This window comes from Pteropus medius, unplaced genomic scaffold (genome assembly GCF_902729225.1).
Source record: "Pteropus medius unplaced genomic scaffold, Ma_sr-lr_union100, whole genome shotgun sequence".
In the NCBI taxonomy this organism is placed as follows: Eukaryota; Metazoa; Chordata; class Mammalia; order Chiroptera; family Pteropodidae; genus Pteropus; species Pteropus medius.
The window spans coordinates 17,328,334-17,351,176 of record NW_024354502.1 but is presented as its reverse complement, the minus strand read 5'-3'; the positions used below and the strand labels follow the sequence as shown (position 1 = coordinate 17,351,176).

Sequence of the window (22,843 nt, the reverse complement as noted above, 5' to 3'; positions counted from 1 at the left end):
GATCTAGTTGACGAGATGAGGGTGAGTTAAGAAGGAAAAGAAAGTTTATATAGAGTGATGAAAGCATGATGCAAATATTTTTGTTGATTTTTTCCTCTAAATTTTTCCCCAAAATCTTTGCAGTAAATCGATAATTTTCCTTCATGTAGCTGTATATATAATGATTGTTTTCATATGAGACAAATATATTATATATGAGACAAAGAAATCTATACTGATTTTTTTAAGGACCGTGCTTGATTTATCTTTGCCTTATGAAATTGTATTAGAAAGTTAGTCATCAGAGTCCTTTGCCTAGTAGTCATTGTTTGGCTAGTGCTTTTGTTATTGTTGTTGACTTTTTAAAAAACAACAAATACATTTTGATTTGCTCTGGAAAAAGAAATTTGTATTTATTCTAGAGTCTAAAGGCTACATCTACATATTTTTTGTTTTTCTGTTTTTATATATCTCTACTCAGATAAAATAATTCTACAAATCACATCCTTTTTACTTATACTAATTTAACTTTGTTATATAACTCTGTAGGATATTATCAACTAATTCACAGAATTCAGTTTGGTTAGATAAAAATACTAGTTATATTTTGATAGTGCTTTTAAATTTGTAAACAAAAAGTTTTTTCTGGTGTAAGTCTATAACGTTATAAGCTTTGACTAATTTACTTAATAAATATTTCTTAGCCACATATCATTTTTAAGAAGTTCCATGGATAGGTTCAAATCCTTTCCTTTCTTACTCATAGTGCCTTTAAAAATCTAATGTACTGTAATCATATTCTGGGTAACACCTGATGTTTTGGTTGTGACAGCAGTATTCACTTGGGAGAAGGAGAATGCTGCTCGCGTAATTCCACATCCCTGAATGATCTTCTGGCAGGCCGAGGGTAAATGGTGCCAGCTTCAAATAACCAGGAAAGGGCCATGAGTTTCACACCGTTGCATGGAATAAACTTTCTCCAACAATACAAATACTAATAATTTAAAGCTATATGTCTACACTTAAAAAAAAAATGTCCCAGTATAATCCCTCCTTGATTTGGTCTTCCACTTTATTACAGTTAAAGTCAACTGAAAAATTCTCATTGGAGTAAGTATTAAATGTCATGGCTAATTGCAAGATACTGTACTTGCTGCTTCCAGTTACAAATGTAGGTAAAATGGAATTATAACAGAGGAAATAATAAAGATGCAAAAAAACTAGAATAAGCCTTTTCTGACCTCCCCATGTTAAAATGGAGTATTTAAAAAAAAAAAAAAAAGTCATGCCTAGTATGCATCACGTTTGTCTCCTTAGCTAGAGTATCCACTTCGATTGGGGTGGGGTGTACATCTCGTACACTGCTATTATTCTGGTACCTAACAGAATGCCTGCCAGGTTCTTCACACTCAATAAATACTGATTAAATGAATAAGAAAGTGAATGGATGAATAAATGAATACATGAAAGTCTCATAAAGAGAACAAAATAACATACAAACCTTGCATCTTTTGTACTTATTACCAGCAAATAGATAGCATTTTATTATTGAAATACATCATCATCATTTAAAATATATAGTATTAGTAATGAATATACTTTCATATTTCTTCATGATAGGGTTACCATCTTCAGCAAACCAAGACTAGCTTTATGGGGGCTCTGGACTGAGACCCTGATTTTAAAATATTCGAATTTCAGTGTCATCTCTGTCACTAACTTTTGGGATCTATGCACAAGTCATTTACTAATGAACTGAATTTTTTCAATGCCTGAGATACTTTCTCAGAGTAAATTAGTCATTAGAGATTCTAGTTCAAATTTGTCTGTATTTCCTCAATTGACTTTATTTTCCCTGTGATATCAGTGTTTAATCTGCTGTGTAAGATTAGTTGCTGTTTGCTAGGTTTGTGTATGTTCTAAGCAAAATCGTTATTTTCTTATTAGCATTATTCATTTAATTTGAAGGTTTCCTAAGCAAAGCGTTTCAGGGGGAAAAAAAAACATTTAACGAATTTAAAATGTTTTCACATTTATATATAAGAAGTGTTATTACTGCCATCTATATAAAAATGGCCAAAAACCTTGTAGCAAAGAATATTTCTCTATTTTAATAAAATCAAAGAGTTCATTTTTCCCCCTAAAGAAACAATTTGAATAAAACCTCACCCCCTTCCCTTCATTTTACAATGGAGTATGGTCAAATTCAGACCTCCATTAAAAATTCTCTAATATCTTTTTTACATTAACATTTCAAAACTCAATTTAAGTATTCACAGATCTCATTTTTAATAAACTTAACAAAATTCAGGTAATTTCCTTCAACTTTCTAGATTGAAGGACAGCAGTTGGTACAGATATAAAAAAGATGTACAGCTATGAGCAAAGCCCAAAATCAATTATATATAAGAAATAACATAACACATGGAAAGAAATTAATCAAAAAGTAGAATTTCTACTATATGCTTCTCTGGTCTACTACCTGCAGGCAACAAACGCAAATGAAAAAAAAAATCAACATTCTTCTGGCAGATAAGAGAAAAATTAATAAAAATGTTTCTTTCCTACCAGATCCCCTGATGCAACTATTGTTAAAAGTGAGTGACTGCAGGAAGAACTTGCTTGTTTAAAATACTGTTTTTTTAGACTACGGAAATAAGGGTGTTTTTTTTTTTTCTTGCTGTTAAGCTCAATTACATGAGTTAGTATGGATTTGCACTGTCCAAAGAGCATCCTTCTTCCTTGCCCCTTCTCATTAAATGGCTCTGTGGGATATGCATGAGACAAATAGAATAGGAGCCAAGTGAGAAGCATTTTGAGGTGTGCCTACAGGGTAATGATGATTCATAAAGAAGTCTGAATGTAGCGGCTGAGAACTCTAAGAGAATAACTACTGAGAGCCACAAAATATGCCCCAGATGAAATTAGTTAAAAGATATTAGTACTCTAAAAATAGAAATGTTCCTGCTCCATAATGAGATGGGAAGGGGCTCCTTTTTGTGGATTTCTGCTTTTTTAATTTAGAGTTGAGTTTTTATTTTCCATTTCTATTTGAACAAAAAGTATGAAACTAAAAATCTTTCCTATTAGAAGGGCTTTATATTTTGTATTTTATGAACGCCATCCAAAATTAACAAAGAAATATGAGGCTAGAATACAGAGTATTACGTAACAAGACACCCAATTTAAATGTCAGTTCAGTGCCTCATTTCTACCACATATAGAAAAATGTAACATAAGTTTAGAATAGAAAGTTCTATTTTAATTTCTTTTACCTATCTACCTAGCATACCTGTATAGAGTTTTGTCGTATTTGTGTATTACATGTGAAATGTGAACCAGAATTTGTCTATCCCTAGTTTATTTTATCATATTTACCTTCTGAAAGGTAGCATCCCATGATAAATGTGGCTCAATTGTTAGTAATAATTAAAGCATGGTATACGCTTAATTGTCAGACTTGGAGATCTCTGTTGTTTTGTATGTAGTAGAAGGTTTTACATGCCTCCTAATTCCTTTGTCTGAGTAGACCTTTTGCAAAAGACTTTAAAGGAGCACAGAACAGGAGCTGGTAACTTGGGGACAATGCCACCATTTTCATTTTCATTAATTCATTAAGATTTTGAGAAATTTATTCTATTGATATATATTCTTTGTTCTGTGTGTGAGTAAAGTGATATAAAGTTTGTGATGGAAGTATTAATTTTAATAATACAATCTGATGTAAAAATGACTTGAAATGGCACAGATTAAGAAGCACCAGAATAAGAAGGTTTGGAAATATTTGTGTGTTTGGGGGGGAAATTCACCTCGCAGAATTTCTGAGCACGCTGTGATAGATTGTTGTAATTATTGGGAATGATAATATTTTAATGTGACTTTTTCCTACCTGTCAGTTGCAATCAAGGCTGCCCAGAATTCTGAAACAGTCTCATTTTGCTAGGTGGCTAGTCTTGTGCAGCCACTAGAATGCTTAGAATATTAATGCACGGAGAGGAGATTGAATACTCTCTATAGTGGCATTATGACAAAGTGTTTTGTTTTAATTAAAAGGCATGTAAAACCTAAACAAAATATTTATAATAAATTAATGCCTATGAGTACTCAAGAGAAAGGACCCCTTTTGGGGGATATTGCATCGGAACCATAGAATTTGACATTTTTTTCCTTTCTTCATACTTGACACTGTATATTAATTTCTGTAGAATTTAATTTCTTTTTTGGATGCCTCATTTTGAAGTGCTTTGAATTTATATGAACAAAGATAATCTGATATTTAGGTGAGGGTGGGTTGAGTTTATTGTAAGTTACCTGGGGAGGAAGTTATTTATTAAGACAACATAGATTGAAAGACACATATTTTTGATTAAATACTTGTTTGTCCTTTTCGTTTCTTGCATTTCCTCATTGTATTGCTTACTTCAGTACCCTTCCTTCTGAATTCTTATATATCTTTTATATTTTTTCCCTGAAGTTTTCTTTGTCACCGTCTAGCTCTTACTCCAGTGAGTGACTAGGGATGGGTGTCAAGGACTTCTTTAAACACTTGAAATTGTAGCACTGATTTTTCTCATAAATTCATTTATCTGGGAAGTAAGTACTCCTCAAACTGCTTCTTAACCACACAAATCCATTTTTAAAATTTTTATTTTTTGCAATTATCATGCTACCAATCTATACATTAGGATTGCTTAATCTCTAACTTCCCATTTGTCCTTTGTTCAACTCCAGATCACTGAAACAACCATCACATGAAAAACTCTCTCACACTTGGGCTCAGCTTTTACAGGATAGTTGTTGATACTGGCTAAATGAAAAGCTACCCCATACCCTGGACGGCCATCAGCGTTGTCCAGTGTTGTCAATCTGCATAACCCTTTTGCTTCAGCTTTATTGCTGGAGGGTGAAGGCAGCTATGGTCAATTTAGATGGTTCCAGGGAACCCAGTTGTCTCCTTTTTTGAAAATGGAAACATTCCTTTGCACGCACCAGAATGTCCCAATAATATCTATTATTCATCCAGTATAAAATATGAAAGGATACATACTCATTCTGAGAACTGATTAACAGCTTTATGGGCCCAGCATATATCACTGTCGTATTCATAGCTTTTCGGCTGTACAGCTAAGTTTTAGCATTTTAAAATGAGGAAAATATTTATATTTATAAACATTAAGACCATTAATTCTGGCTAGTGTGTTTGAATATCTGTAAATCAGAGGCAGTTGAAGAGCTGAAATTCAGATTTCCTTAACTTGCCTGCCAAGTGTCCTCAATCACAAGTAATTTTCTCCATGAGGGCACATGGAACTCAGTCGTGAGCCTTTTCTGAGTAGATATTATTATTTGTGTCAAATTATGTGTGGTGATTTTTCTGAAGTGGACTTCTGTGCCCACTAATCCATACACAGAAGTTTCCTTCATTCCCCCCTTCATTGGTGCTATTAATTGTACTTGTGCTTCAAGTGTCTCTTACATTTTTAAAATGTTAGTTTATGGCCATGGATTATCTGTAAGGTTTTCCTATAAAAGAAACATGCAGTATAGAGAGTAGAATGAGACCTGATCTTAAACCATAAATACTATTCATTTTAAGAGAATCTTTTTTTTTTCTAGAGACTGATTTGATGGCTAAAGGAACATTAGTAATTTCATATATAAATCTGATGCTTGCTTTGGGAGAAATACAAGTTGGCCATTCAGTAACCATCCCGTGGTTTGTTCTAAATATTGACGTTGAGATCTCGTGTATTTTGAACAGTTAGCTCAAAAGAATTTTTCACCTTTCATTTTGATTTTTGTAGTTTGTTTTTGAAAATAAGTGCTTCTTTTGAAATTGTATGCTTGGACTTGCAAATGGATAAGCAGCACAGAATAAAACAGTCCCTGGGAATATAGAATACTATATTATCAATTAAGATTTTATCCTAATTTTTGATAAATAAAAGTTTTAGATATGTATAATGTGGATGGCTTGGTTAGAGGCTTATTAAGCATAGATCAATGCTTTGTGGTTTTGTTCCCTTTTAAATTTTCACATGAGCTTTTTTCATTTTTTAATAAAACTATTAAATTTGAATTTGATATACTGTGGGAGCCGATTTAAGTCATTGAGTATTTTAAATAATTGTTCAGTTTCATATTATCTTTAATAAAAAATCCTTCTAAGAATGGTAGTATACATGCTCAGAATTTCATTTTTTAAAAAGAAAGCGTTTTTATTAGTATTAATTTTATTCTTATAATATGCATTCCTTCTCTTTATAATATAGACTTTTATAATTGAAGAGCATCCAGAAATAAAAAAGGAATTCACTAAAATATATGAACTATTAAAAATATTTATTTTACAGTTAGACACCTTTTTTTGTCAGCAAAACTTGAGTATATATTCCAAAAGAAGTATATGTTATCATTTCTGTTATAACTAATATTAGGGCCATTTCTTTACAGATTGACTTTGTATGGATATGAAGAATATAAATAATTAAATATTAATAATTGATCATTTTAGTTTTGGTAAAGTCTACAAGATGATCTTTCTGATTTTTTGGGAGGTGTCTAATTTTTGTAGTATATATTCTCATTACGAAGAACAGCAAGAGAATTCTCAATTTTTAAGGACTATATCTTTAAGCATCTATGAATAAATGGTTAATATTAATTAATCATTTCTGAAGATTTTTGTGTTTATGAGTTATCTATATTTTATAGTTTTATTTATGAAGGAATATGTTCATAACTACCAAAGAATGCTTTGCATAATAGTATGGCATATTAATAAGATGTACTTTAAAATTTTTGAGTTTTTACTTCAACATTTTACTTATTAGCTTGTAACTTATTCTGGTTAATTAACCTTGTGAGCTTTGCTTGTTAGATCTATAAAATAAAAATAAGAATAATTCCCATACCTACCTTGCTGGGTTATTTTAAAGATTACATAAGAAAGTGCTTTGCAAATCCTACATGAAACACAAATGAGACAGCTTTACATGTCTTCTTTTAACCAAAATTGTTATAATTATTTTGAAAAAAGAGATGGAAAATATTCTATTACTCATTAGACTCAGAATTAATAATTAGAATTATCAGATAAATGTTTAATGATTATAATATTTTACATTTTTACTTTTATATCTTGCCTATCTTGCTACTTGACATTTGTTTTAAAAGATAAAAGACTATAGTTTTAAGCTCAAAAGAATGAATAAGAAATAAAAACTAACATCAGATCCATAACTTTTGAATGTGGTTTGTACAAAAGTCCATTTTTTTAAAGCTTTCACCTTGAGTACAAGAAAACACTTTACTAGAGTATCTAGAATTAGGACATCCTTTCTTCCTTAATATTTGTTATTTTGAAGAAACAAAGGAAAAATATAAATTTAAAAAGGACAAAGAAAGTCCATAAGAAATTTTTTGCTTGGATGTCCATTAATTAAATCCATGCAACTAATTCTGTCCGTGAAAAAGTGTCACGGATTCAGCCGTTTGGAAACTTTCTTTTGAGAAAACATCAGATGTACACTGCTGTATGCACCTATCTCTGTTTGCTTACACATATATAAAAATTATAATATATGCACTATTTAAATTATATACAAGATTTGTCCTTTGGTCTTGAAATTTTCCGAGCACATTGCTAAGAAGTAAAAGACAGAGACCGCCTAAGCCTTTTAAGTATGTCGCCTGTCTGATGAGAATGCTGACATGGGTGACAATTAGTGCAAATTACCATAATTGTATTCTTTGGATAAGATGCCACATTGCTTCTTTAGGAGCAAATGCAGGCTTCTGCTTAGTAAAAGGCGTCAGAGACTTTGATTCTTCAGGGCAGTCAGAAGTTGACCGCCAGCCGTGTGGCATTCCCATGCCGTCCTCTTCCGGTCCGCCAGAATGACTGCAGCCCTCCCCCTTCCCTTTCAGTAAAATAGGCCATTTAACCCAGTGCACCTCACTCTCATTCACTCTAAGGAAGTTGTATTTTTATACTGAAAAAGTATCACATAAATACAAATTACATTTTTTCATTAGAAAACTACTTTTCGTTTCAGGAAAAATTCAATTAATTATGAATAGGGTTATGCTTTCATCAGGGGGAGAAATGTGTAATTTTTCTTCAAGCCTCAAACACATATAATGAAATCTTTTCTTGGAATCCACTCTTTAGGATGGATTTTTAAAAGTATAGACTTTATTAAAATCTCAGTTCAATTAAAACGCATTGAATTACTTTAAATCTTTATTGAAATCTTAGGTAAAATTGTACAATGGTGTAAAAGAGACTTGTACTCTTTACCAGGTAGTTAATTCTAACAAATGAACATGAAGTGCACAGTTTTGCTCTTCGGGGAGAATAAAAAAAAAAAAAATCAGCTTTGGGCTTGGAGTTGGGGAGTGGGGCAGGCCTGGAGGTGGAGGTGGCTTTCTGTGTAACTTCAGGCACTGGTTTCCTTCCGCTTCTCAACGTGGGTCAGTGTTACTTGTCAATGTGAATGTGGCATTATCTTGCGCGAGTACCCCTGGCAGTACCATTTGGTCTCTTCATAGAATACGTTTTCCTCACGACCTTAATCCAAAAGATGCTCTTTCAGGATTTGATGTACCATCTTCTTTGGATGTTTTTGGTACAGTGTCCCTGATTCTTTTTCAAGGGCCACTAGAAGATGCCATTGAAGAGGAAGAAGAGTGTCCATCGGAGGGAACGGACATCATTTCAAAGGGGGACTTCTCGTTGGAGGAAAGCTTTTCCACAGAATTTGGGCCTGAAAATCTGAGCTGTGAAGAAGTGGAATACTTTTGTAACAAAGGTAATCATTAATGGTTGGTTGCAATACGTGAATGAGTCCATTTACTCAGATGAGTTTGTAATGTTTAAAAAACGCACTGATATAAAGGAAGAAATGTGCTCGAATTGCTAATACATAGTTCAACAGCCTGAAAATATGTTCAGGAATTTTTAAACGTAAAATATTTCTAAGAATAAAAGAAGTAATTCCAATTTAATAAGTCCTATTGTATATTTAAACAAATAGCTTCCTGTTGATTGGCCAATTAACTGTGAAACATTTTCATGTCGATGGACCAGTTATGAACATTTTGTCTTGATTGATTAACTATAATATTTAATGTTTATAAGTTATTTATTTTTTCAACAAATATTTATTGAATGTCAGTTGTTCGTAAGGCACTGAACGAGGCATGGAGTATAAGCAGTGAGTGAATGGGGCAGGGTCCCTGCCCAGGGTCCTGGCTCACTCCTTTTGAGGACTGAATGCCTTAGGTGTTTGACATTCAACACAGAGGGTGGTGCTTTTTTAGATATTGTCAAATAAGAAAATACACACTCTTCCTCCATTTTAAGTACTCTTTTGACAAATTAACATTAGAACGAAAGAACTTGAGACAGTATGTCTCATCTTATTTCCAGCCTTGACTTGGAGCCAGTGGCCCCTGCCAGCAATTAGGTCCTCACTGAGCATGCACACACTCATTCGCTTGCTTTTTTTTCGAAAGTGAGTTTAAGGTTTCTCATGGTTCTTTTTTATTTTTAATTTTCATTTGATTGTTTTGTCTCTACAAATGAGGGAGTCTTCTCTTGCCTCCTGCACCCAGGTATGGTTTCACAAGTGTTTGGATCACTTCCTTGTTTTAGAACAGCTCCCTTTGCCATGACATTTTCCCAGAGAAGGTGACTGAGAGGGTGTGTCTGTCTCTGAATCTCTGTGTTTGCACCATTTTTATTCAGATCTGTGTATTTTTTAGGCAGACAGAGAAATTGTAGTGATTTTTTTATGAGTTTATGTCAATTTGTTGACCAGACTGGACAGTCTAAAATCAAGGATGTTGATGTAGTTTCACACACAAAAGAAACTGCTAATAACACACAGGTCTCAGTACTCAAATGTACATATGATACATATTGTTAAAATTCCAAGATGACTTTCTCCTGTTGCTGGTATTAGAAACCAAAGAAGTCAGCCAGTTTCCATCCCTGTTGTCAGTAGAACCCAATGCACTAAAACTATGGCGATGGGATGATAGCATCACACCTGGACACATGTAAGTTCAGAAAACCTCTTTGACCTTTAACTCCTGAAGACCTCAAGATGACTTCATAACCTGGTCCTTGTCTCCACATCTGAGACTGGTTGAAAATGAGATTGGTGCAGACAAAATAGACCTTCTTTGTTAGTATTGAGTCAGATTTCAGGCCAAATAAATATTTTCCTTAGTTGTTCTGGATGTTAAAACTATTTCTTTATGATATATAGCCACACCAATACATACAAGAGCTGGCTGGAGATGGAGAGTTTTTAAATCTGTTTGAAACCATCCCATTTTCATTCTTTATCAGGAAGTGTGCTCCTTTAGTGCATTGAGGAGCACCTACCTTATATTGTGGGTTTGGAATAAAGTCAAGGATCAGGGGTGAGAAAGCCCCATTTTATTCTTCTTGCTCTTGTCCTTAAAAGAGTTTGTGTATGGATTCAGACATTTCTTGTCAATTTGATTAATCCAGGAACATATTAATGATAGGTGTTATTAGATATATTTTGCATTTGGAGATGATCATTGGTTGAGGCCTACGTTTAATGAAGGAATATAGAATTCCAAGCTTTAAGTTAGTAGTTTCTTGGAAGAAAATAAACTTATGGCAGTTGTTTACACGATTACGTAATTATGGTCTCAACACATTAAAAATGACAATCTTTAAGGTACTAAAAATTGTTTTTGAATTATAATTATTAATAACATTGTTTAGTGGATATTATTATTAACTGATGAACAGTTGAAAATTTGAAAAATATATCAAATATATATAAATATTTAATATATAATATAGACAATATATTAAGTAATATATAATATATAATCGAGACATTTTATATTATAAAATAATTTTCTAATGTTTAGTTTGTAACTAGAAAGTGATGATAGGTGGGAATAAGAATTATTTTCACATACTATTTTTTAGGATAAGTACTGCTATTACTATTTCAAGCTGCTGTTGCCTTATGAAATAGGAAAATAATTTCATTATTTTACTCTCCCATAGAATGCGAGACCAGGGGATGCCCACTGAAGTTAGTAGGAACTGGTGTGAAAAAAAGAGATAATTCTCTGATGCATATTGCATCCCTTTGGGGTCATACAAGGGATTCCATCCATTTTTCACTTAAGTTGATTAGCTACAATAGGAAGACAAAATTTTCTCTCTGGAAAATTAGAAACTAATCTTTCTGTAGATATTCACACATTAGTCTCAGTGACATATAATTATGTTTTCTTGCCAGTTGCAGGGAAGAAGATAGATTAGGCGTTAAAAGAATATAAGGATTTAAATGGTTAATGATGCCAATATGATTTAAAAAGCATGTAAGAACTGTTTTTAAGAAAAATATTTTTAACTTGGCATCATTGATGAAACTTTTTGCACATATTCAAAATCATTTATGACAGCTTAAAACTTGTCTCTGTGTGTGTGTGTGTGTGTGTGTGTAGGAAAATGAATTGGTTTATTTGGAGTTTCTTCATTTAAAAATCTAACCATAATCAAAATTTAGCAGTGACTTAGTTGCTTTATGGGTTCTAGGGATATCATTTTTGAACATCAATTTTTTTTTTCGTATTAAAGAAATGATAGTAGTTTAAAAACTCAGATCACAAAAACATGGCTAAAATATCTTAAGTTTTCCAAACAAAGTATTTTAACTCATTGTCTAGAAAGAGTATGGATGCTACACATATAGTTGCAATATATCTTCATTTATATTGTAGCAGCTGTTTTGTATGAAAGCAATCATATGTTATTGTAACTTTCCTATTTAAAAGAAAATAAAGTACTCCTGTTGAGACATAACTTATTATAGGTTAAAGTTCCTACTTCCTTTTGAAATCGAGCTTCTACGTTATACAGGATATGTTCATGTTTAGAATGACTCTACTTATTGGAGTATTTCCCTCAGTTTCACATGGATGTTATCTATTTTCTTGTTGTAAAAGGGTAGACTATTTTTTACAAGTCTCAAAGTATTTATTAATATTAGTAAAGTTGCTGCTCATCATAAAAGATGTGATTAAGTATGACCCACATCACTCTCATAATGTAATATTCCACAGAAATATCCAAAAATGTTGATCAGAACATCGTCACCTTTAAATGTGTAGAATTCTTAATCATATGACTCTAAAGTGTAAAGATTCACAATTAAATGTGGAAAAGATCACCTTTAGTAAACCCTTAGTCACAAGCCTAAAATTTGAACCTGACAATTCTATTGAAGTTTCCTGTGTCACCTCTACTTTGGGTTCGTTGCATATTTTATGTTTCTACTTTTCATCTTTGAAATGAATGAAATGAACAACATTTATTTAAAAATACCATTTCAAACTTGCTTTGATACCCTTAGATTTTAAGAATCTTATCAGAATATAAAATAATACTTTTAATTTGCACCATCCTCTTTTGTTCAGTGAGTTTAGATCTTTTGGCATCTTGCCTCACAGTATCTCTGAGAGGAAGGAAACAAGCAAGAATTATTTCCTTGAATTTACAGATGACGAAGACATCAAGGCTGGGTCCATAAGTGCTACACATTTCCTGTGGTACTGGATTATTTGCTTCAGTGATTTTTTTTTCTGCCTTCCTTCTGGTTTATATAGTAAACATAGAAGTACATCCACACATGTTTAGAACTAAGCAAACTAATATAAATTAAAATATAGATGGTCTAGAAAACATGAGGAGCTTTTAGTCATGTCACTGCTGGCAGGTGGGAACTTTTTCATTTATTAGCTATTCTTAGATTAACTCAGAGACAGTAAGCTTCATGGTGGAGTTAACATGGAATAGTTCTAAAACTGGTCTACTATTAATTGTTTAGAAGAGAGTTTCCTCACTGAAATATTCACGTTTATTAATGACTAAAGTGAATAAACATTTCTTGGGATACTTTGCAGAAGAATGCCACAGGAGATGTGAACAGGAAGAAAAGTGTCAGGTCAATATCACTGTAGGCTGGTAGAATGTAATGCTATTAAAAACAAAACAAAGCGAAACAAAAAAACAAAACAACAACAACAACAAAAAACCCTCTAAGGAAACTGCATGTCAGTGAACTTCGGATTATCAATAATGATTATCTAGGAGAGTTACCAAGGATCCTTACAAACTATTCTCTGATGACATCTCTAAACAAAGGCTGAAAGGGAAAATGATACCATCAAAGTTGATTTTGGAAGAAAAGCAAATTTTTTACTTCTAATTTCTAGGTATGAAGGATGCCAGAAAAATCACTGGGTGCAGGGCTTAATCTAGAGAGATAAACTAATATTAGAGCCCTTCAATGTGGAAATGTTAGGGTTGAAAAAAGAGGGCCTAATGGAGATCCATAAAATAAACAGTGCGACAGTGGATTTTCTTAGCACATTCAAAAGATTTGACATAGATAGTATGCAGAACATAAAGGTTATATTTCTCTTTAAGCTTTAAAATAGAAAATGCGAAGCATATTAAGGAAAATAGAATAAAACCTGAGTTACTCAGACTTGGATTTAGCTCTATCCCCAGAAGTAATTAATACCAAACCCAAAGCAAACATAAACAGATATTTAATTAGGTTGGCAGAAGCTTCCAGTTCTGTTCAATAGCTCAAATTCAGTACAACTCAACCCGTATATTAAATACTTGCTATATGCTAGACCCTCTTCTAGAAAAGTCAATCTCCACTCTCAGGAGGAGGGAGAGAGAATAAATGATTAAACTCACATTGTGTAATATGATGGGTGAGGTTGAGCCCAATGAAGAAAAACAAAACAGTGTTTTGTTCATGTGTGTATGTGTATGCGTATGCACGAACGCAGGCTATTTTATAAAAAGTGATGGGGCAGGTGAACTTTGAGCAGAGACCTGAGGAAAGGTACTCCAGTGTTGAGTCAAGCCAGCTGTACCTATGAGGCTAGTGTTGCAGGAAGCCAGAAGAGGACAGCAGAGAGCTGGGGAGCAGGACAGGTGTCCTCATACCTGTGGAACTTTTTGCACTAGGAATCTGTTGGATTCCCACCACTGTGGAAGATTTGGGAGAGCCACAGAGGAGAGTTGAGGTATAACTGGGGGAAGAGGCATGGTCATGTCACAGGCTGTATATACCTAGAAAAAACAAAAGCTGCAGAAACTAAAGGTTAAAGCAGGACATGGACGCCAGCAAACTGGGGAAGCTGTCAGGAGATACAGATAACCCCAATCAGAATCATCCCTTTAGCCAAGGGCTTGATGAGACTCCATCTGTAGCTCATTAATGTGGCTTCCGGAGGAGCAGTTGGGGGTGTTTGAGAATGATATGAGTCACTTTGCTCCCTTCCACAATACCAGAGTTGGTGATGTGTTTTCTGTATCTTTTCACATCTTTGAATCCAAAAGAGAAAGAGTAGGAGGCATGAGGATCAGAATCAGTTTCATCATTGTGCTTAACTATTCTGCCAATAGGTTGCCAGATGTAATGAAATGTCCCTCTCCCCCATCCCCTTCCTTCCTTTCAGTCAATATTTTAGCTTTGTTTAAAAATTAAGAAATAACTGAGCAAAAGCTATATTTCTTGTTGGACTGTAACAAAACTTAGTCTAGATTATTGGCATGTGTCCTGCCCCCTTCCCATGTTAAGGTAAAGCAAGAAAATTATTATCTAGATCCTTAACACTGAGAATAATAAGAAGAAAAACATGGCTTTTTTGCAGATTTAGTTGTAGGAGTAGTAACTACTTGTTCTTCATTTGATCCAGTGTCAAACATTCATGCTATTTCCTATTTTCTTCTTTTCATTTTATTATTATTTTTTCAGTTCAGAGGATATGTTTACCTATCTTTCATACACACCTTTCCATCAATGTGGGTTCTTTCCTCCTCTTATTCCTTTAATGATACGTCTTTGCCTCCTCTGCTGCTTGGGCAGCTGGAATCAGAATCTGTGAAAGATGGCTCTGCTCTGATCACTTTGAGTTCAGTGAGGAAGGAGCTTCTTTACAGGCAACTTTGTTCCTTTTTTCTTAACAGGATTAAGAAGCTGAGCTTTTAAAATTCTTGCATATAACATTGACATTTCCAGAGTGTGTTTGGACCAGGGAGTTCAAAGGGAAGGAATAAAAAAGAAAAACCAATATGACTTTGTTTTTTACCTTGCTGGAGGAGCTGTTTGTGCAAATCGCCTATAAGCTTATTGACCTGAATCTTTGACTCCTTGTTTTTTCTGGATTTGGCTGGAGTGGAGACACTGATGGAGCCCTGATAGAGCTGATTGAACAGCCCCCAGCTTTGCTTGGCACAGACCTGCCTTCCCTTCTCCGCCACCTCCTCGTCCCTCCCCATGATGTTATTGTTCCTTGGCAAACTCTCTGTTTTCCTGGATCCAGGACTTCTTTTGTAAAACTTTTATTTAAATTTTTCTTAACATAAGTCATCCAGCAAAATGCAAAGTGAAAAGTAATTCGTTTTAGAAAATAGAAATAGAGCATAATAGTGTCTTATATTTTCATCTCATGAGATTGAAAAAAAAAACCTAAAAACCTTGTGACATGTAGTATCACTCTTTTATGGCCATCTTCAACTCCCTAAAATGTAGTTTTTTTTTGGGATCAGGTTGATTTTTTTCTGAAACCACAACTCTTGGAAAAAATGAGGGAGCATTCGAAGGCAATTTATTCTTACAGGGGAGTCAGCATTTTCTTGGTTTTGATGGAACCAGAAGGTGTACAAATTTTATTCATGACTTATTTATATGTAAAGGTCAGATCAAGGTTGGTCTGTCTCCTTCATCTCTGATCTCAGATATATCATCATAACAATTTCAACAAAACTGAAATGATTGATTTTACGCAGTGTTGAAATGACTCATATCATCTATATGAATCATATATGATAATACATACCACTTTTTTGCATATGATCATGTAAATTCATTTTTTTCCTGTGAGCCGATCATCAATAGATCTCCACTTACAATCTGCTAGATATTTTTTGAACATTCAAATTTGATAAAATATATAATTATATGATTATTTTATAATTTATGAAACAATTTCATATTGTAATAAAGTCTTTTTCATTCTGCATCTGACATATAAGATGTCGAGAGGTATTTGCCTAAGTTTTAGTTAAATTTTTATTTTATATCAGCTTCGTTGCTGTTAATAATAAAAATTAGACATTAATATAAAAGTTTTACCATTTAAAAAATTGCCTTTTTGGTTTTATAGTTAAGGTTTTTGCAAGCATAAGAACATTTTTTGACTTGTAAAATTTAATGAGGTTTGTTATTTTCCCTACAATATTGAAATCAGGAGAAGAGTAAGAATTTATTTAATCTGTTATTTTATGTATACAAATCTTAGCACCTGTATATTAGGAGATATCTGCATTACTGAGTGAATTTTTCACTTTTCATCTAGGTATTGAATTAGTTAATCATTAACTGAGTATTATAAAGGGGAACTACTTATTTGTAAGCCCTTTTCTTGCTACATTTTCTCAGTAATGTTTGAAGTTAAATGAAGAAAGTAGTTTTATCAAGTTGTGATGACGTAAATAGAAATTTTAAATTAAAAATATGGTCATTTTAATTTTATTTGCTCAAATTAGAAATATATATATATAGAAATCATGCAGATCTACAATAATGTTTGCCAGTTATTTACATCTACTATTAAATCTTAATTTATATTTCTATTTAAAAGAAAACTAAAAGTACGAATAGATTTAGGAAAGCCTGGGAAGCTAATTTGTTTTAATCATATGAAATTAACATAGTTAACAACCTTGAATTTGACTGCTGCTCACATTGTGATTTGAGATAAAATGTTATTGTTTTAGAGAAACTGATATCTTAGAAGTAGCCTTGTCTCCTCTACTTTTTATCCTTAAACATCATAAATGATGTAAAAACATTTTATTGGTTCTGCACTAGCAATTTTTAGTTTTAAATCAAGATTTTCAAAGCTTTTAATCTTATATAAAATTCATATTTTCCTGTTATTATGTAAAATTTTTCACAATATTTTGATTATTATTCGAGAAGCAATGGGCAGTGTTAAAGAGTTTGCCCCTTCTTTACCTGATGGGATAATCTTTATCTCTGGTAGGCCTAGAATGTGTAAAGGGAAATGTGGAAATCTGTGGGATGCTGAATTTAATTATAGTAATATAGCCAGTCACTTTTTTGTTGTTCTTAAAAGGTCAAGTAAAAATAACTGAATGTGTGATACCAATGAAGTAAATACTGATAACAAATGCAGATTGCTGTTTCGGCTTCTTTTTTTTAGTTCGAGATTCCAGAGATTAACACTGAAACTATGTACCAATTATAATAATTATAATAATGATAATAACAACTTTCATTTGCTGACTGCTCCTGAAAGTCAGACATCTTGCTGTATGTGTATCATCTCTAATCAACTTACTGTCCTGCGGGGTAGATGTGACTTTCAGAGGCTTAGTAACTTAGACAAAGTCACAGAACTACTAAAGGTTAATACTGAATTAAAACTCACTTAGTTGTACTTATAAAAGTAAAGAACTAATTTCATTTTCTGATGTCTATCATTATATAATCCTTGTGGAAGGAGATGAACACATCTGAAGAAGCCTGGACATATGAAGTATATAAAACTCACTTTTCAAGGTATTTTTAACCTGGCATTCTCTAATTAAACACTATTAAATATGATGTCTCAGCCAAGAATAAGGGCATATTTAAAAACAAGAAATAAGAAAAGGTTAAAGTAAGTGAATTAGGGGGCGCTTAAAATATTTCCATCATATTGCTATGTTTTTAAAGACTGTGTCAGTATTAACCAGTTTGCAATAAGTAGAGCTGGCATTTTGATACAGTGAGAGGGACATACTGAAAGCTCTTGAAAGTCATTATATTGACTAGATGATTATGTTATCCTGGTTTGGTAGCATGAAACAAGCCATGATTTTTTACTGCTTGTTTCCTGTGAAGTTGTTTTCAGGTAATTAGGTAATTCAGAAGTGTGGGGAGAAACCAAAATGTGTGTGTATTTGGGCAGAAGCCAGTAATAAATGGCAAGAATGTTTACATATCCATCAAAACTCTTCGGGTAGGAGCTTCAGCCCTGTAGAAATGTTTGCAAAATGAACTCTTTAAAACAGTTTGACCTTAACACAAAATAAGACCAAATAAAAAGCAGAGAAAGGAAGGAAGGAAGAGGGGAATAGGGCATTGTTTGCAGGGAACGCTCTGGGCACTGTGAAAACTTTTCACTTTTCTGAAGGAAATGCAGTAGAGCAGATGGTACGAGTGGAAGTGAGATAAACACAGGAACTGGAAAAGTAAGCAATACATTCTAACAGGTTCTGTATCAAAGATCTGGAGAAGCAGAAAGATTCGACAAGGAACTGTTCTGAAACTTGACAGTGGCTGTATCTTACCAAGTCTTAAGCACATAGCGGAGATGGAAAGTAGAATTGCACAGACAGTAGGCTGTGATTATATGTTTCTGACAGTGAGAAGGGAAGGTCTCTTTAGGGATTATTTTTAACAATAGAGATTTATCAAGGTGGAAATCTACAGTGCAGACGTGTAAAACACTCTGTGCACCTACCTGTTTAACAATGGGATTTGATGTAATTCCTGTTGTTGCCATAGAATTAGCACAAAACACTGTATTTTGGGTCCTAGACAAGCCTTTTTTTTTTTTTTCTTCAATGTAAATGATGGCCCAGGCTAGTTAACCAACACTGAAAACCTATTTTGTTTGACCTACTGAAAACCTGTGTTGTTTATTTCTGGTTGTATTATATTAGCATAGCCATACCTGACAATGCATATACAGAAGCAGAAAGGGGAATATATAAAGAATGTTCTCATTTCTTAAAGATACAGTCATCTTGTAAGTGAAGAAAAATATATGCGCAAGTGAGACAAGGGAACATATATAAAGAGTAGATAAAATACTGATTTTGGGGCGATTAAAGAAGAAGTGTATTCATTCTCATGGTTCCTTATGGTAATGTGCATCATTGTAGTATGGAGACTATTTACCACTGTGTACCAGTCTCATTTAATCTTTGTGTCCTGTGCTCCTAAATCCAATCCTATTGGCTGACTACCAAAAATGCAATAACTCATAACAAGGAACGCTTCTACAAATACAGAGAGTGATACTGGGGGAAAATGGACAGGGAAAATAACTTATTAACTTATATCCTAAGGAAAACCCAAATTAAAAAAGAATGATGTTTCCTCTATAATACTGGCAGTTGTGTTGGGGAACTTTTAAGGTAGCCCTAAAAATATCAGATCATCTTTAAAAGGAAAGACTTTTGAATGTTTATGTAAAATGCATATCTTATCTTTACACTTAATATTGCTATATGAATATTAGAGCTGCTCATTCACCTTTTTCGTTTATTTAACAATTGTTTAATTAGATATTTTTATATCGAATGGTAGACCTAAGAGTTCAATGTAGCGTAGTATAGCTTTAGAACTCTTCATTTGTAAAGATTCCTTCTAAGGCCCTGTACCTAATTTTGTAATTATAACTTTGTGTTCTTCTTTTAAGGAGGGCCTGCCAAACTGCATTAGCTTCAGGCCACACAAAGCCTGCACTGACCCTGTTAATACCTTCCATCTAGAGGAGATTTCTCATAGGAGACAGCCATGGTTAAGAATGTTAAGTTCGATTTCTACTTCCTAAGTTTTGGAAAACCTTGAATAAGATTTCTGAAATGTCTTGATATTTACAGTAGATATTGTAACTTCAAATCTATTATCATTATAGGATAAGTTGCCTTGAGCCTAAAGAGACCACATTGTGTTAAAAATTAAGGCAGAGAGAAGAAAAAGTCTCTCACATTCCTGAAAATCTAGACGATGCTGTGAATATTGTCTATGTGTTTCCTGTGTTATCACCAGCAGCCAAGGATCTCTTCCTGGCCCCGAGGGAGGAGGCAATATGGGGAAATCTTGTGGTAAAGAGTCTGAATAGGTCTTGTGATAACATACTTGAGGTATCCCTGTGGTGGAAGCTAGATATGGATCTGAGTTTGGATGAGGCTGACATGAACTAGAATGCTTTTCCCCCCACAGGTATGAAAAATTCATTAGTATTATATGCAGCTGTAAAAATAGGACCCTGACAGCTTCCACAGGACTTTCTCACTTATACCCCATTGTCTAGAACATTGTCTTGTGGAGTGAGTGGGTCACCCCACTTAAAAGGAGGCTAGAAAATGTGGGTTTTTCTTTTTCTTTAAATCAGGTGCCCATATGCCCAACTCTAAATTTTCTTACTATGGAGAGTTTTCAGCTTACGTAAAGGGCATAGTTTTTTGTCTTTGCTTGATTATTGGGATCATTAATGACTCAAAGCATCATGGCAGTCAGTCCATCCCACATCCATACTTTATCCAATCTGATACATATTTACCGAACACCTACTATATCAGACATTGTAAGACATGCTGTGAATACCATGTGAGTAAACACAGGAAAGGTCTTGGCTATCCTGGAATTTACATTATAATAGGCAGGCAAACATTAATAAAATAATCACACCAATGGTACAGTGTGATTTGACCTAGTGAGGAAGTTCAGAGAAAGTGTCCTTAAGAATGCGATACTTGAGCTGGTGTCTAATGTTGAGCAGGCATTATTTAGGTAAAAAGAAGTAATAGGGTTCCAGGTAGAGGGAACAGCATGTGGTTGGCAAGAGCTTGGTGAGCATGCAAAGAGAACAATGGGGACTGTAGTGTGAGTTGACCCAGGAGAGATAGGTATAGACCGGAGAGATCGGAAGGATGGTGATCATAGAGTGAAGGACAGGAAATAATGAGAGGAAGATAAATATTTTCTGAAGCATTAAATGCAAATTCGAGCTTCCCGTAAGCCATAGTAGAGAGAGAAAACAGAGGAATAAGATAGAATCTCAGTGGTCAAGCAGTAGAAAAAGCAGAGTTTATTAGGAGAAATAAATGTTATCATACATTTGTGAGCACCGAGAGTTATGTATTATTAGGGAATTTGAACTAGTATTGGATAAAGGGCATGGATTCAGATATGGACCCTAGTCTTTGTTAGTTGCTGTTCCAGAATACACATTCCCCATTGCCCTTAGCATTTTGGATATATGGCTTGAATAAAGTCTATTTATAATAAGTAAATTATATTGTATTAATGGAACTCTATGGTAATGAATGGTTGCTTGTGCATTATATTCCTAAATGGATTATGAGAAAGGAATAGCTTCTCTAGAATTAATCAATTTGTTAAAAAGGAAAGACTAAACAGTAATATTAGATGGAGAGCAATGTTCAAATGTCATTACCCTCTCATACTGGTTTGATCTTTGTGTTTAGATTAGATCAGCTTGCTGGGGAAACAATTTCAGAGATTATGAGATTCAGCTTTACTTTTATTGTTGTTGATGATGATGATAATGATTTCCTAAAGTGAATGCTGGATTTGAAGCTAGAAGACTGAGACCAGCAAACTGAAGAGATAGTGGTTTCTTAATGGCAGAACGATAGATCTATGAACAGGTAAATTATAGTGCTGTATATCCTTATTTACAGACTATCAGACATTAGTCTTTGAACAAGAAGTGCCTTAATTGTGTAGAATTCTCCTCTGACTGGAGAATTGCAGTGAGGTGTTTGTTGTTGTTTTGTGTTCGTTTTGTTTTTGTTTTAGGAGTAGGGGAGAAGGGAAGGAGAAAATAAGAAAAAAATAGTTAAATATAAACTTTCAAATACATATTATAGAAACATCTTTAGAGTAGGATATCTACCCCCAACACTTGCTCATATATTTGACTCTTTCAAGTGCTAATTGAGAGAAATAATGAAGAATAAAAAACTTTGAATGACATGCTGTTGAGAATTTGTCTTATTTTAACTCGGTGGAAATTTCCTTTATGCTCTAAATCTTCAGTAATCTTAAGTTGAGAAAAATCCTTTTCTCATGAGGGATAATATTGACATCAGGGGTAAATGTTCAGAACTGTAGAAAGAATTTATAAATCACTCAGTTATCAATACTTTCTGTGTGACTTTTATATGCTATAGTGACGATACATATTAGTACTTTCAATAATTTTTCCTTAATGTATATAATATAATGTTGCAAATTACAGTAGTCACCCATTGACTGTAGAGATTGAGTTTCTTTTCAAAACAACAGACTTAGTCCAGTACCACTGTCATCGATTGTTTTAGGATTATTTCCTCATCCAGAGTATGAAAATTTACAATCAAATAAATGTGAATTCTATTCTTTCGATTTGTTTAATCATTCATATTCTGGGGTATGAAAAAGGCTATTATGTAAGTTACAAGGAAATCACATGCATTTAAAAAGATAACTATGTGCTGGTTATAACTATCCAGAACTTGGCAAAATCCTACATTTTTAAAATACATTTGTTGTAAAACAAAAGGAGACTTGAGTCAGACATTATTGTAGGGATCCACAGAATAATGGACTTATTATTTTCAAACAGTTGAAGTGTTTAGATTTCCTTTTAGATGTTAGGAAAAAGGTAATCATTGCATGTTTTTATTTATTTATTTATGTTTTGTATCTGGAGGTATAACTATGTCTATATTGGGCAGTGTAGAGCTAATTTAACACGACACTGTATTTGGATAATCTATAACCAAACTATTATTTTAAGCCAAAAGCAAACACAAACTGAATCTTAAACTTAAATGTTTCCTCCCTTCAGTATGAGCTACAGTTTTCTTTTTTTTTTTTTTTGACTGTTAAAGTCCTTTAACCAAAGCTATCTTGTCTGATGATAAAACCATAAGTGTATGAAGCTCACACATTTTTCATCTCTTTTA

At 33.4% G+C, this 22,843-nt stretch overlaps 1 protein-coding gene across 3 annotated transcripts in view; it reads left to right on the top strand.

Annotated features, from left to right (window-relative positions):
• ZFPM2 (zinc finger protein, FOG family member 2) overlaps window positions 1–22,843 on the top strand; it is a 424,511-nt gene that overhangs the window by 87,355 nt on the left and 314,313 nt on the right. For 2 of the 3 annotated variants that reach the window (XM_039853945.1, XM_039853947.1), the window contains exon 2: window positions 8,637–8,792. The exons of the other annotated variant lie outside the window; for it this stretch is intronic. In XM_039853945.1, the coding sequence (XP_039709879.1) occupies window positions 8,637–8,792 (156 nt within the window). The remainder of the gene's footprint in view (window positions 1–8,636; window positions 8,793–22,843) is intronic. 3 annotated transcript variants of the gene reach the window in all.